The sequence below is a fragment of the Humulus lupulus genome, chromosome 2 (assembly GCF_963169125.1).
Source record: "Humulus lupulus chromosome 2, drHumLupu1.1, whole genome shotgun sequence".
NCBI lineage: Eukaryota > Viridiplantae > Streptophyta > Magnoliopsida > Rosales > Cannabaceae > Humulus > Humulus lupulus.
Window position 1 is genome coordinate 230,835,219 of NC_084794.1, and position 14,755 is coordinate 230,849,973.

Consider the following 14,755-nt stretch of genomic DNA (forward strand, 5'->3'; position numbering starts at 1 on the left):
TGAGGCCAAGCACTTGTTTTGCACATGGCCAAGCGCTTATTGAGGCTCTCTAGGCTAGGCACCTATTTTGCACAAAGCTAGGTGCCTATTGAGGCTCACGATTTTTGGCATCTATTTTGCACAATGCTAGGGACCTAATGAGGTTGGGTACAATACCTCCCAACTAGTTGATGGGTTCTGTCTTGCCAAGCACTTTGTTTTTTCATTCTTTCTGATACGCTTTGACAATTTCAATTGACAATGCCAGTATGTGCGTCATATAAGTGTCCTTAAATATTAGAGATGTAATATATAAGATAGGTGCTTGAAATTATCAATAGTAGGCAATGTGTAAGGGCAGGCACAATTTCGTTGCCATGTTACATCCTGGAGTAAGCAAGGTGACCTCGTTTGATTCTTTACGCGGTATGACTCAAATAAAGAAAAACTACTACTACTACTTTGTGGAAGCCAATTGAAGTGACTTCTTTGGTTCCTAAGCGACACAAATAAAGGGAGTCTTATCAAAGGTTATCCTTGATGAATTCCACTAGATTCTTCTTGAAGTCTCTTGTAGACCTCTTCCAATCTTCAACTTGATCAGCGATTTCTCTATCACAATGATCTCTTCTATGCAGAGTCATCAGACATATTGGTAGAAGGGGGATTGGAGGAAGGTTTGCTTACCCCAGCATGCAAGTTCTCATGGTCCTCTTCGACACATATGTAATTTTGTGCTTCTTTCAAAGAAGTCTTCTAAGTTTGTAACCTCCTTCTTGAGCATGTTATCCCATAACTTGATTCTTGGACGAACTCCAGCTGTGATAGCCATCTTGAGCTCTGCTTTAGTTGTACATCCCACCTTAGCCGCTTCCATATTGAATCTATGGATATAGCTCCTCAGGCTTTCACTTTTGCCTTGTTTTATGTTAGTGAGGCTGGTACTCGGCATAACATAAGCATGGACTGCGAACTACTGCCATGACCTAATTGTTCCTAGTCTTAACCTCTTGAACAACTTGTACGCAGAACCTTTGAGTGTAATGGAGAAACAATGGCACCTTTCCTTGTTGTTGACCTCCCTTAACTTCATCAAGTCATTGAAGGCATCTAAATGATACTTAAGGTTTGTAGTGCCCTTGTATGGAGTCATGCAAGGATCTTGAAGTTGGTGGGGAGTTGCTCAACCTAAATTTCCATTGTGAAGGGTGATTCATAGTCGAACTCATAATCACCTCCGTGCCCCCCAGAGGCAGTGACCATCTTGCTTTGGAGGCTTTGGATTTCAGTGTCTAGTTCCATTCTCCATTTTTTTAAGGAGTCCCCTAAGTTGTTAGGGCAAAAATTTTCTTTGGTTGTATCCTCCAGAGGAGCTGCAGGGGGTGCAGTTCTTACCTTAGAACTTCTCTGGTTAAGTCGGGTGGAGCTCTTTTGGAGGCGGTCTTGGGTTCGCACCTCCCGTAGGTAGGGTTTGAGTCAGGTTGCAACGTTGGTAGAGAATCCTCCTTGCGTCTTGGGCAAGGGGTATCACTATTGGAGATTCGCGTTTGGCCACCGTCCATGGGTATGGTGGTTTCTCCTCGTACATGTTCCCTCTATTTATGCTTAGAGGGAGGAGCATCAGACTTTCTGCATAGCAGGTTGTTGAGTACCTCTTGCATGTTCTCCACGGTGGTCTACAACCTTTTGTTTTTCAACTACAAGTCACGTATTTCATCTTTGAAGTGACGAGTTTAGGAGCTTGAACTCACTAAGAGTACTCGTGGATTTGGGCCACCGACGACCGCGATGGAGGATGAGTTGCACGACCCTTCATTGGAGTGGTGGCATGTGTTGTAGGGTCCGGTGTAGGATGAATGGAAGGGGATTATACTCTTCCTCTTTGCCATTGTCTCTGGGCTATTCCGGCGCACCTCCATTTGTCGGTAGGGGAAAATCCCTCATGAACGCCCTTATCTAGGTTCCGTCAAGGTGAACCTCCACTTCTTGGTGGTTTTGTAGGCATTTTTAATGCCTTTTCATGTTTCCTTAAATAAATTAATGGAAGAACTACTATTTTTTAGTTGTTCTTCCCACAATCGGTGCCAAACTGTTAACGGTTGGAACTCGTGAACTAAGTAAAGTAAAAAAACTTATAAGCTTCAAAGTAAATGAAGAGATGTAAAGAAACTTAGAAGAACTTAGAATTACATAGATGAACCTAGGATAAAGTTGCAGAAAAAAAATGGAGAGAACACTTGTATTACTAAAAAATATCAGGTTACCATGCACCATTTTTTGACCCCCTTTCCAGGTGAAGGGAGGTCCTATTTATAGGTCAGCACTATGGGCTCGAAATACATAGTGGTCCCGAAGGGACAGAAGGAATCATCTGCAGGCTGCAATTGATCATGGAGTAGGTGGTAAAGGTGCTGGTGAAGTGGACCTCAGGTCTAGTACGTGTCAATGGTCTACAAAAGTTCTCCTGCCATGGTACCATGTCCTACCTCCACTACTTGTTAGGTACAAACCTCATAGGTGTGCTAGGGGAGTCCTTACTATGTACCATTCTTGTACTGCCACTAATGGCCGGGTACGGGTCTTGTATGTGTACCTTGGTTCCCTTTGTCATGTTTGAATCTTCTGTACATGTACGAGAATCCCATCCATGGGGACCTAATTATTCTTTACATTTTCAATAATTTTAAAGCATCCACTCTAAAAAATTCTCTCAAACCCAAGCCCTGTTCTGCAATCTTTGAATCTTCAAAACCTGACATTGCTTATAGATTCTTCTTCAAAATATTTGATACAATAAGTTTCAGAACCTCACACTCGTACATGCTTTAATTTGTAATTTCTTTCTTTAATTTCATTGTATTCTTGATGATTTTGAAAAAAAAACATTACCTCTATGTTGTTGATGTTCTTGAACAATCCGTAGAAAGTTTACATATTTTCTTGAAAAACCACCAATTTGCTTGGAAAATGTGTGTTTAGGAAGTAGGAAAATGTCTTTCAGGCTTCAAGTATACTTAGTCGTGTATTAATGCTAAGAAAATCTGAAAAATCATGGAGAATGTGACTTGTTAATTTCTGGAAAAAATGGTGAGAAGTTTCCCCCAAAAGGTAAGTGAAAAGTTTTGTGAAAAAACTTTTTAACTGCCTTTTGGATTGACCTTAACTCTTGCTCGAATGTATTATTGTGTTATTCGAGTAGCACACACTTTTTATGCACTCATATGCTGGTTAAATGACTCACTACCCTTTACATATTATTAGATGTATGCACGCTATCTTTAGGAAAGTGATTATTCCATAGACCCCGATTTACTCCAAACGCTGGTCGATGAAGTGGAACAGACTTGACAAGACATTGATCTCAACCTCGATATTCTGGAACTTTCTCATCAATTTGGTGAGCACTCTCTTTATGATTTTCAATTTGTTCCTGAGCAAGAATATCGCCATACGATTGACAAATTACATCAAGGAATAAGTAATTTCCTTTCAAATGACTGGACTTATATTGTCCACCTTGACTTTGTTGATTCACTCACGGTCGGAGTTCCGAACAGTGGGAGGACAACGAGAAGGTATTCATTTGTTGAAGAGGTTGTAACTGTTGCTTTATGTTCCTCAGATATGGCTAGAATAAAGAAAATGCCAAGGCAGCGAGCATCTGTGAGTCCTCAAGTCGCAAGACACGTGACTAACAGGAATGATGAACAACCACAACAATAACAACAACACCAGCAAGAATAACAACATCACCAACAACAGCAAGAATAACCACAGAGGCCCCCACAAGCAGTCTGAGGTGGCTACTCCAGCTATGGAGGTGACCAATACAATAAGGCTTTATGCAAAGTAGAAAACTCGCAAAAGGTAGAGGGTGCCATGATATCTTTTCCCAGCCAACACACTCTAGAGCAACCTTCTCGAGGAATACCATAAAAAAAATGGAATCAGGGGAATAAATATGGTTACACCTTGGGCTGACCAACATGCCATCTTTCCTGGCATAGCCTTCAGTGCCTGGTCACGCTTTTACATCCAAGTCAATGCTACTCTCCCCCTCCACGACTATTTCAGGGGCATTGCTAGATATTTCGGCATTGCCTCATTTCAAATTACACCCAACATATATCTATTGCTTTCAGAATTATATATCATTTATCATTGTCAAAGGTGGGATCCTACCACACCCCACGACGCCCATTACTTTTTCATCCTCAAGTCAAATCCAGGCCACTAGGGCACTGGATTATTTTACTTCTGTCACAAGGACACGACTAGGGTGTTCCTGACTGAGCCTACATTTCAGAATAATGTCGGTACATACTTCAAAGAGTATTTCTTGATGACTGACCTGGTCGCATATGATCTTGTCTTCCAACAAGGAGGTAACGAGTCATTCCCAATGTCTCTTACTCTTTCACTTTCATTCTTAATTAGTATTTAGCTTATTTTCTTTGCTGCTTTTAGACCCGTGGGAGTGGTCTCCTCCTACTTCTGGTATGCTCACTCGAGCAGTTGCCTTGAATAGTCTTCCTTCTAATTTGAATAGTTGTAGGCTACTCATAACCAGTGCCAACCTTAGATTGATTGGTCTGCTCGAAACTCACTAAACCAATGAAAGTGCAACAGGTGAAAAAGTTTATGAGCAGACAGTTGGCGAGGAGATGGGGCAATCCCCAGGTGACTCCCACCCCTCCGAGGAGGAGGGAAACAGGGATTAGCATAAGGGAGCAAGAACATTCTCCTTGCCCCAAGGCTCTATCACCTTCCACAGACAAAGGGAAGGGCAAGCAAGTGCCAGAGGAGGATGATGAGCTCCTCAACATGTCATTCTCTTCCTTTATTGATGATGAGGACCTCCCATGTAATACAAACACCTTAATTATTTGTAGTTGAATGTAGACATAAGTCGTGTAATTATATTTTTTAGCAATAATATAGATATTAAAACTATCTATGTTGAACTATACATGTTTGCTCATGATTTAATCAATGTCAGAAGTAGATATTCTTGATCTATATGCCCCAACACCTGCTATGATGAAGAAGGCAGCTAAATGGAAAGCTGCTCCTGGTGCCATCTCGTTCAAAGAGCCTGCAGCCAAGTAGGCCAGGGGTGACCCTCCTACCAGAGCTTCTCCAGCTGTACCAAGCCAGACTCCTCCTGAGCAGACTCCACCAGCCAGCTAGCCTCCTTTAGCGAGCACTTTCCCTACAGCCTCAGCGGTTGACCACAACATACCTCCAAAATATAGTGGAAAGCCAAAAGTCCTCGGTTGAGGATGAGGAGGCTGGTCAATGAGGTGAGAATTTTCTGCTACTGGTTCCCTAGAAAGCCTTAGTCTAGACAAGGTTCGTGGTGTAAAAATAATGGTTGTCAGAGTAGTTTTATTCTCGGTTAATATTTGTAGTATTATTCTTGGCTTTACATACAATTTGTTGCATATTATTTTGACTAGATATAACAATTATATGCTATATAAGTTTTCAAACTTTCCAGCTTGTGTGAACAAAAAAAGTTTTTAGTTTCTACGTTCTTTTTTAACAAAGCACAACACTTTATAAATTTTGAAAAAAAAATCTAAGTACTACACAATTTTTGCTTTTTACTTTTTGCTTATGTGTGATTATGTATACCATGTATATCCCCCAAGTGATCGAGGAGGTAAGTCCTTGGTCATTTGCCAAATGACCAGGCCTGTTCGTGCTAACACTGTTGCTCGAAATTATATCATAAAGTAGTACACTTGTTTTCAGGAATAAAATCATACATGTTAAGCAATACTTGGTAAATAACAAAAGTCGACAATGTAAGTTTGTCAAGCACACTCCCTTGTAAATAACTCGCAATAAAATGGATAAAATCATGTCTATTGAATTAAAAAATTTGTACAAGCAGTGAATGTTTTGAATGAAAACATTAGAAACTGAATTTTATTAGATAACTGGTCATCTTGAAGGGCGAAAACGTGCCTTACGACCAGATAATAGCAAATAGTCTAGGAAATAAATGGTCATTACAAAAAATTGGCAAATGTGCCTGACAACCAAAAATAACAAAGATACATTGATCGTGAAAAAATGGGCAAAACATTTCTACAACCAAAAATAAAGAAATTTAGAACTACACTAATAATAAAAAAATTGGCAGAACATGTCTTGTGACCAGTGTTATTGATAATATTTTATTAGGTGTTCATTGTTCCAGTATATTGCGACCAGCTCACAGTTTAATCAAGAAAGCTTATACATTCTTGGTTGTAAAACATCTACGATCTGGTACAATCCTTCCCAATTAGGCCCCAAAACTCCCGTTGCAGGGTCCTTTGTGTTTTGGAATACCTTTCGCAAGACCAGATCACCAGTGGAAAACTTTCTCTCCTTAATTCGAGAGTTAAATATCGAGCACCTTTTGATGGTAAGTAGCTACCCGCAACTATGATTGCTCCCTTTGTTCACCGATCAAATCAAGGGTTTTAGCTAATAATTGATGATTCAGAGTTTGGTCATATGTACTTCTTTGATGTGATGGGGGGTCAATTCAACTGGTATCACAACTTCATATCCATAAGCCAAGGAAAGTGGAGTATGACTAGTTGATGTATGAGCAGTAGTGAGATATGACCATAATACTTCTGGAAATATATCTAACCAGTTGCCTTTCGCTTGTTCGAGTCATTCTGTATTGTAACCTTTAAAGTTTTGTTAATAGCTTCTACCGGTCCATTTTCTCGAGGATGAGCAACATCTGAGAAACTTTTTGTGATACCATGTCGTGCACAGTAATCTGTAAATAAATCAATTTCAAACTAAGTATTGTTGTCTGAAATGATCTTTTTTGGTAGTCCATATTTGCAAATGATATTTTTTACCACAAAATCGAGCACTTTCTTCGAAGTAATAGTTGTTAGTGGTTCTACTTCAATCCACTTAGTAAATTAATCCACTACAACTACTGTAAACTTGACTCCTCCTTTTTCTGTGAGTAATTGTCCAATCAGAACTATCCCCCATACAGCAAAGGGTCATGAATTTGCATTTGTTTAAGCTCATTAGGAGCTACTCGAGGTATCTTAGAGAATCTTTGGCATTTGTCGCATTTCTGCACATACTTCATTGCATCCTCATTCATTGTTGGCAAAAAATACCCTTGTCTAAATATCTTCTTTGCTAGACTTTTCCCCTTTGCGTGATTTCTATAGAATCCTTCATGTACTTCAATCATTAGCAGCTCTTCTTCTATTCTTGTGACACACTGGAGTAGAGGCATTGAGTACCCCCATCTATACATCCCTCCATCAAGGATCACATATTTAGCAGCTTGTCTTGTTATCTTTTGAGCTTTGTCTCGATCTTGGGGAAATGTCCCGTGCTATAGATAAATAACAATTAGAGTCATCCAAGATGGGGAACTATCAAGAAGTTGCGCAGTCTCTACTTCATTAATGCTTGGTTGGGCAAGGTGCTCAATTTGTATTATGTTTAAAGTGTTTGGATCTTTGGTGCTTACTAGTTTTGCTTAGGCGTTTGCATTTGAACTTTGGTCGCGTGGTACTTGCTATATAGTGTACTTCTTGAACTACGCCAGAAGGTCTTTAGCTTTGCTTAGATATGAGGCCATCTTTAAGCCTCGAGCTTGGTATTCCTCTAAAATTTGGTTTACAACTAGTTGTGAATCACTATAAATGTTTACTGATAGGGCTTTAATGTCTCTAGCAAGTGACAATCTGGCGTGTAGGGCCTCATATTCTACTTCATTGTTTGAGGCATTGAATCGAAACCGTAATGCACAATGAATGCGATGCCCCTCAGGTGTAGCTAAAATTATCCCAACTCTAGAGTTGTAATCATTTAAGGACCCTTCTCATACAACTTCTATGTTGGCCAAGTCTCTTCATTTTTCTTCTGATGCTACCCCTTTCTCGTTTTCTTCTGATTCTCCTGTGCATTCAGCAATGAAGTCTTCTAGTGCTTGTCCTTTGATAGCAGTTTGTGGTTGGTACGAGATTTCATACTGCCCAAGCTCTATTGCCCATTTAAGCAATCGATCTGATGTCTCAGGTTTTTGTAACACCTTCCTAAGAGGTTATTCAATTAGAATTGTGATTGGATGAGCTGGAAATACAACCTTAATTTTGTTGCTGCATGTAGCAAGCAATACACTTACTTTTGCCCCTATCAACCTCTTGCTGATGTAATACATTAGATGTTGGACTTTTTCTGCCTCCCAGATAAGTGCTGCATTAAAAGCATGTTCAGTGACAGCTAGATACAAATAAAGAGTTTCCCCATCAATTGGCTTCGACAAGACTGGTGGATGTGCCATTTCCTCTTTAAGTGCTTGGAAGGCCTTCTCACATTCTTCCGTCCATTTGAACTTGTTATTTCCTCTTAGCAAGTTGAAGAATGGAACACACTTATCTGTTGACTTTGAGACAAATTTGCTAAGAGCTGTAATTCGTCTAGTGAGGCTCTGCACATCCTTTATCCCAGTTGGGGACTTAATGTCAATTAAAGCTTTGATCTTTTCGGATTTTCATCTATACCTATTGCATTGACGATGAAACCAAGAAATTTGTTTGAGCCTACCCTAAATGAACACTTTAAGGGGTTCAGCTTCATATTGTAATGCTTCAAAATAGAAAGCATTCCGCTAGATCTCAGATGTGCCCCCCCCCCCCCCCAGCCTTCTTTGACTTAACTAGCATATCATCAACATAGACCTCCATGCCATTGCCAATTAGGTGCTTGAACATAATGTTAACCAGTCGCTGGTACGTTGCGTCAAAATTTTTGAATCCAAAAGGCATTACTTTGTAATTGTATAAGCCAGTGTCTATTCTGAAGCTGGTATGCTCCTCATCGATAGGGTGCATGTTGATTTGATTATACCCTGAGTAGGCATCCATAAACGTAAAGACCTCATGCCCTGTGGTAGCATCGACTAACTGGTCGATTCTTGGTAAAAGAAAGCAATCCTTTGGGCATGCTTTGATTAAATCCGTGAAGTCTGTAATGTGTCACCAGCTCGTTAATCGAGGTTTTAGACTAAGAAGTTTGATTAAATTAAAACAAAGACTTATTTAATAAAACTTTAATAGAAAAGGTTTAGACATTCACCAAAACAATAAAAGTAGTATATTAGGATCCCAAAATATTGTTTTAAAATATATTTACAACTCAAAAGTTAGGGTACAGTCGACCTAAGGGAAAAAATTAAGCACTTTCACAGTGTTCCTCAAAACTACCCTAGTCGTGGCGATCGGGTGGGCCAAACATGTACACGTCGCTCCATGCCCTCCAACTCATGCTTCGTCGGCCTTTCCTTTGCCCTTACATGCACCATAGAGCAACCGTGAGCCAATGCTCAGCAAGAAAACTCCACACACATAGCATATAACAATTAATTACAATAAATGCATAACTTCAAACAAATAAAACAAACTAGTCACATAGCGGCCTATGTCGACCAAGATGCCTTACGAAGCACCATGTTTACAGTCTTCACTGAGCAGGTGAGTACATCATCCTAGATGGCCATTCCATGGCAGCCTGCATTCAACATGCTTATTGTTGTTCGGCCTGCATTCAACATGCTTAATGTCGATCCCAGCCTTCGCCGATCCCGGCCTTTGTCAAACCCAAGCTTCACCGATCAGTCACAAACACATAAACGTGACATAGAAATTGTACACTTTCAAATACAATACTAAACACAGATAATCGGGTCATGCCCGACTCTACAGGCACAAAAAATTTTCTTACCCTAGTCCCGAGTTGACAATATAAGGTTATCCTGAGCACGATCCCAAAATTTGAGCTTTAGCGTTAAAACCTAGTCACAATGTAATAGTACATAACCATCACAATCTAAATCGATTAAAAACCTTTGGAATAATAAACTAGCCTCCGGGACCTCCACGATCCCTCCATTTGCGCCGCGGCGCCCTTAATTAGAGTCGTGGCGCCCCACAATTAGAGTCTCGATCATCTAAAAGTCAGAGAGCCCAGCCCTCAATTTCTTTGGACACGCATCGCGGCGCCCCCTACCTAGAGTTGTAAGGCAATTCAGCGAATCCCCAAGGCCTTCTAAGTTCATGCACGCCACGGCGGGAACCCACAAACCCAGTTTTTCCCCAACATTTTCAAATTCCTAAACTCCCAAATAACATTCAAAACATGTTCCAAGGCCAGAATTGAGTCCCAAAACACTTCCACTACACCTAGGGCAATACATAAATCCGAAAACTTAATCAAAAACCTCATCACAAGCTAACTTATTCACTTGACTTAAAAAACCCAAAAACACTAAAAAAATAGACCCAAAACTTAATCAAATAAATGTTAGAGCTTACCCCAGCTACGAATTGCATCCTTGAACTGCCTTAAACTTCCTCCTAGCCTGATTTCCCCAATTTCCCAGCGTCAAATCCTCAATTCCTGAGAAAATTCCTTCAGAGTTTCCACAATCCCTTCCAAGCATCAAGAGAGAGAGAGAGAGAGAGAGAGAGAGAGAGAGAGTGAAATTGGGAGAGAGAGGGATGTCAGCTGAGAGTTATGTTTCTAAGTAACATAATGTAATGACCCAACTAATTCTAAGACCTTGGACCATTAAAAACTACTAGACTTGCTACTATTTTTGAGAAAACATACATAAGAAATATTCACAACTTTATTAAAACTCCAAAGTAATTGTCGAAATACATAAATGCAAGGTATGGGATCCCATTTATTTAAAAGAAAACATAACTTTAAACTAAAGGAAATTGTTTACAAAGCTAAATGTGGAAAATACATAAAACATAATTTAAAGAGACTAAAAATAACGTCATCCTCGAATCGTTCACGCACTCCATCGAATCTCTTCATCCTTAATACACAAACCAAGGTGCCAAGAATCCTTCCATCGCCATAACTATTTTCCTACATACATAAAAATAAAGGAATGAGCCTAATGCCCAGCAAGGAAAAATATACTAGCACATATAGCATAAAACATAAGGCTACAATACATATGACTATAAAACATGCATTATAATGGCCATCACACTTCTTGGGGCTTGCTAGCTAAGAAATCATATGCCTGTAAATTTACGGGGCTTAATTATCTAAACAAGTCAAATAAATTTATGGGGCTCATCATCTAAACAATCATGCCCAAGGAATAAATTATTGGGACTTGTTATCTAAACAAGTTATATATTTGTTATCTAAACATATTATGTGATTGTTATCTAAACAATTCAAATACTAAAACAACTACAAACATATCATACATATAACATAAACATATATCAAAACATAAAAGCATACAAAATCTATCCTATTTTCCTAACCAATACCGCGATTTTTGAGAACACTCCTAAAACCAACAATAAGAATGTGAGTATTTCTAAAGAAAGAGATGATAAAGAAATGAACTAAACCACCAAGAAGAAACTTACCGAACGAAACCTTAAGTTCAAAGAACTTAAATACCTAACCAAGAATGGAAACAACGAGTTAGGATTTGAATAAAGAAAACTAAAGGAAACTAAGGAACCATACAGAAATGAACTTAAGATTAGGAATACCTTTGAATATACTAGCATGGAACTACACCTTGATATTGAAAACACACTATAAATCTCACTTCCCAAGTGTTTATAAAGCTTAAGATGATAAAGCTTTTATCCCAACCCAAGTGTTTATCACTCTAAAGAAACCCTAGTAGCTTGAAGGCTCTGAACACAGCTTGAAGAATGAGAATAATGGCTGGGTACTAGGTCCTATTTATAGAGTTCAAGGAGTGAACTATCTTCTTTTAGCTTGAATAAAAATAATGAGTATTAATTGAAAAATATTTGAATATTCGTTCAACAGGTGTTGAAGACTCGGTCGAAACGTTCAGAGGCTAGAAAAGAGGTTAAGGAATGAATCAAGCTCGGTTTCAACAACGTTTGAAATGATGGCCCTAGGGCCGATATATTGCCCATCATAGGCGATATATCACCTGGCCCTATGTCCCGAGTGCTCGTGGTTTCATTTGTGCGAAGTTGACGTGTTTTTCGTATTCCCCATGTGGCGATACATCAGCTCTTATGCTGCAATATATCGGCATACATGAATATATTAAACATGTAATTGCTCTTTTTTAGCATAATTTGAATTGATTAATCAGGTTTGACTGAGTAATACGAGATTCCAGCAAGTTCTGGAAAAGTCTAGAGCTTCTACAAACTTCTATTTTTGAATTATCCACTTAAAATGCTTAAATCCTCAAATAAACAATATTGTGACAAATGTCATGCTCTTAATGGTCTTGGAAGATTCTAGAGCTTTCTTGAACTTTCTTTTATTTAAACTATAATTAAATTCTTAAATAAACATGCACACGACAAGTGTCATGATCTTATTAATTCTATCTAAACCTTATAGTATAATAAATAACATCTTTATAATCAGCTATATTAATCAAACCTTATGTTATAATTAATATTCTTAAACTATAGGTTAAACTTATAAAATCTATAAGTGTTGCTACGAGTGTTCAACTAAGTCCTGGCTTGAACCAAAATCCACAGTAACTATCTTACTTTAACTACTACTACTACTATCTAACTAGCTAAGTAAAATTTTGGGACTCTACAATTATTCCCTACTAAAAATAATTTCGTCCTCGAAATTTACTTACCAAAAAATTTCGGATACCGTTCTAACATGTCCTCCTCCAACTCCCACGTTGCCTCCCATTCAGAACTATTACTCCATAGGATTTTGACTATCGAAACACTCTTGGACCGTAGTTGCTTCATACCTCTATATAGGATGCTAACCAATCGTTCCTAGTAACTTAAGTCTTTCTGGAGTGCTATTGTATCTTACTTAAGGACGTGAGATAGGTATGACGCATACTTTCATAGCATCGAGATGTGGAACACATTGTGGCTATCTGCTAGAGCTGGCGGTAGGGCTAATCTATATGCAACTGCTCCCACTTTGTCCAATATCTCGAAAGGACCTAAAAACCGGGGACTAAGCTTGTCTTTCTTCCCAAATCGTTTCATACCTTTCATAGGAGATATCCTTAGGAAGACTTGATCTCCAACCTTGAATTCCACATCACGCCGCTTGGCATCTGCATAACTTTTTGATGGCTTTGAGCAGCGAGCATACGATTTCTAATCATCGTTACCGCTTCCTGAGCTTTTTTAACAGCTTCGGGACCAAGAAGTTGCCTTTCTCCGACCTCGTCCCAATGTAATGGCGATCGACACCTTCTTCCATAAAGTAGCTCGTAGGGTGCCATCCCGATTGTTGACTGGTAGCTATTGTTCTAGGAGAATTCTATCAGCAGCAAATACTTACTCCATGATCCTCTGAAATCAAGTACACAAGCGCACAACATATCTTCTAGAATTTGTATGGTACGCTCGGACTGACCATCTGTTTGAGGATGAAATGCCACACTAAGACTTAACTTGGTACCCATGGCTTGCTGCAAACTTCCCCAAAATCTTGATGTAAACACTGATCCTCTATCAGATACTATGGTCTTAGGGATTCCATCACTACAACAATTTTTAGTATATATTACATTAAAGAATAGCATATATTTAAAAGTGCTATTATTATTGGTGGGGGATTAAAAGCACACGGAACATATTTTGGCGCCATATGAATAAACCTCAGGCGCCAAAATGAAATTTTTATTTTAGTCTCATCTGCCAAATTCCCTAAATCTAAGTTACCCGAAATATTTCTCTCAGCCTCCATCTCTCACTCTCGTCTCGTCTCTCCACCCTCTCTGCCTCACGAAATCTCACTCTCGTCTCGTCTCTCCGCTCTCTCCGCCTCATGAAGTCTCTCTCTTGTCTCGTCTCTCCGCCTCACGAAGTCTTCTCAACTCATCTCTGCCTCACGAAGTCAACTTTTCGCCCAACCATCTGCCTTGGTGGTGCCGAGCGATTCTGACTCTAACGATTCGCAGAAAAAGTTGAAAATTGGTGTCGTTTTGTCGGGAGGCCAGGCACCTGGAGGGCACAATGTCATTTCTGGAATTTTTGGTGAGAATTTTTTGTTATCATAATTCGTTTTCTTGCAGTTAATAGTGTCCAGTATGGTTGAGTTCATTCATTCTATGCTTCCTGGTAGATTACTTGCAGGAGCGTGCTAAAGGCAGCGTATTGTACGGTTTCAGGGGAGGTCCAGCTGGAATCATGAAGGGCAAGTATGTGGAACTTACACCAAAATATATTTACCCGTACAGAAACCAGGTGAGAGTTTGGACTATGGTTTGGTTTTGTCATTTATGCAGTGGAGGTCCATGATCATGTGTAAAGATAGCTGCTTTTGAGTGTTCTAATTTTCTCAGAAGATATAGCGCATCCATTCTATTCTAGTGATTATACAAAATTCATACATGCGGCTGCTGGCATTTTAACCAAGATATTGTATTTGATTGGAGAAAATATTCTTTTATCAGGGTGGTTTTGATATGATATGTAGTGGAAGAGATAAGATTGAAACTCCAGAGCAGGTGACTTTGTTTTCTTTCTTCGCAGTTTCATGTTAAGTTTTATTGACACATTAAGTTCATAATAAATTGTTTAAATGGATTTTCCTTTTAGTTTCAACAAGCTGCAAATACTGCCGCGAAGTTTGATTTGGATGGACTTCTTGTTATTGGTGGGGATGACTCGAACACAGATGCCTGCCTCCTTGCTGAGAATTTCAGGTATATAACTAATTTTTTTCTTTCTAGAAAAATCTTGCTTGGCAGATGGAACTGTTGCCT

The 14,755-nt window shown here is 39.2% G+C and overlaps 1 protein-coding gene across 1 annotated transcript; it reads left to right on the forward strand.

Moving 5' to 3' along the window:
• The first annotated feature begins 9,441 nt into the window (after positions 1-9,441).
• On the forward strand, positions 9,442-14,533 carry LOC133815244 (pyrophosphate--fructose 6-phosphate 1-phosphotransferase subunit beta-like). The gene is made up of 4 exons (XM_062248101.1): positions 9,442-9,494; positions 13,885-14,024; positions 14,113-14,234; positions 14,444-14,533. Exons 1-4 carry the CDS (start codon positions 9,442-9,444, stop codon positions 14,531-14,533), a joined length of 405 nt encoding a protein of 134 aa, XP_062104085.1.
• The last annotated feature ends 222 nt before the right edge of the window (positions 14,534-14,755 follow it).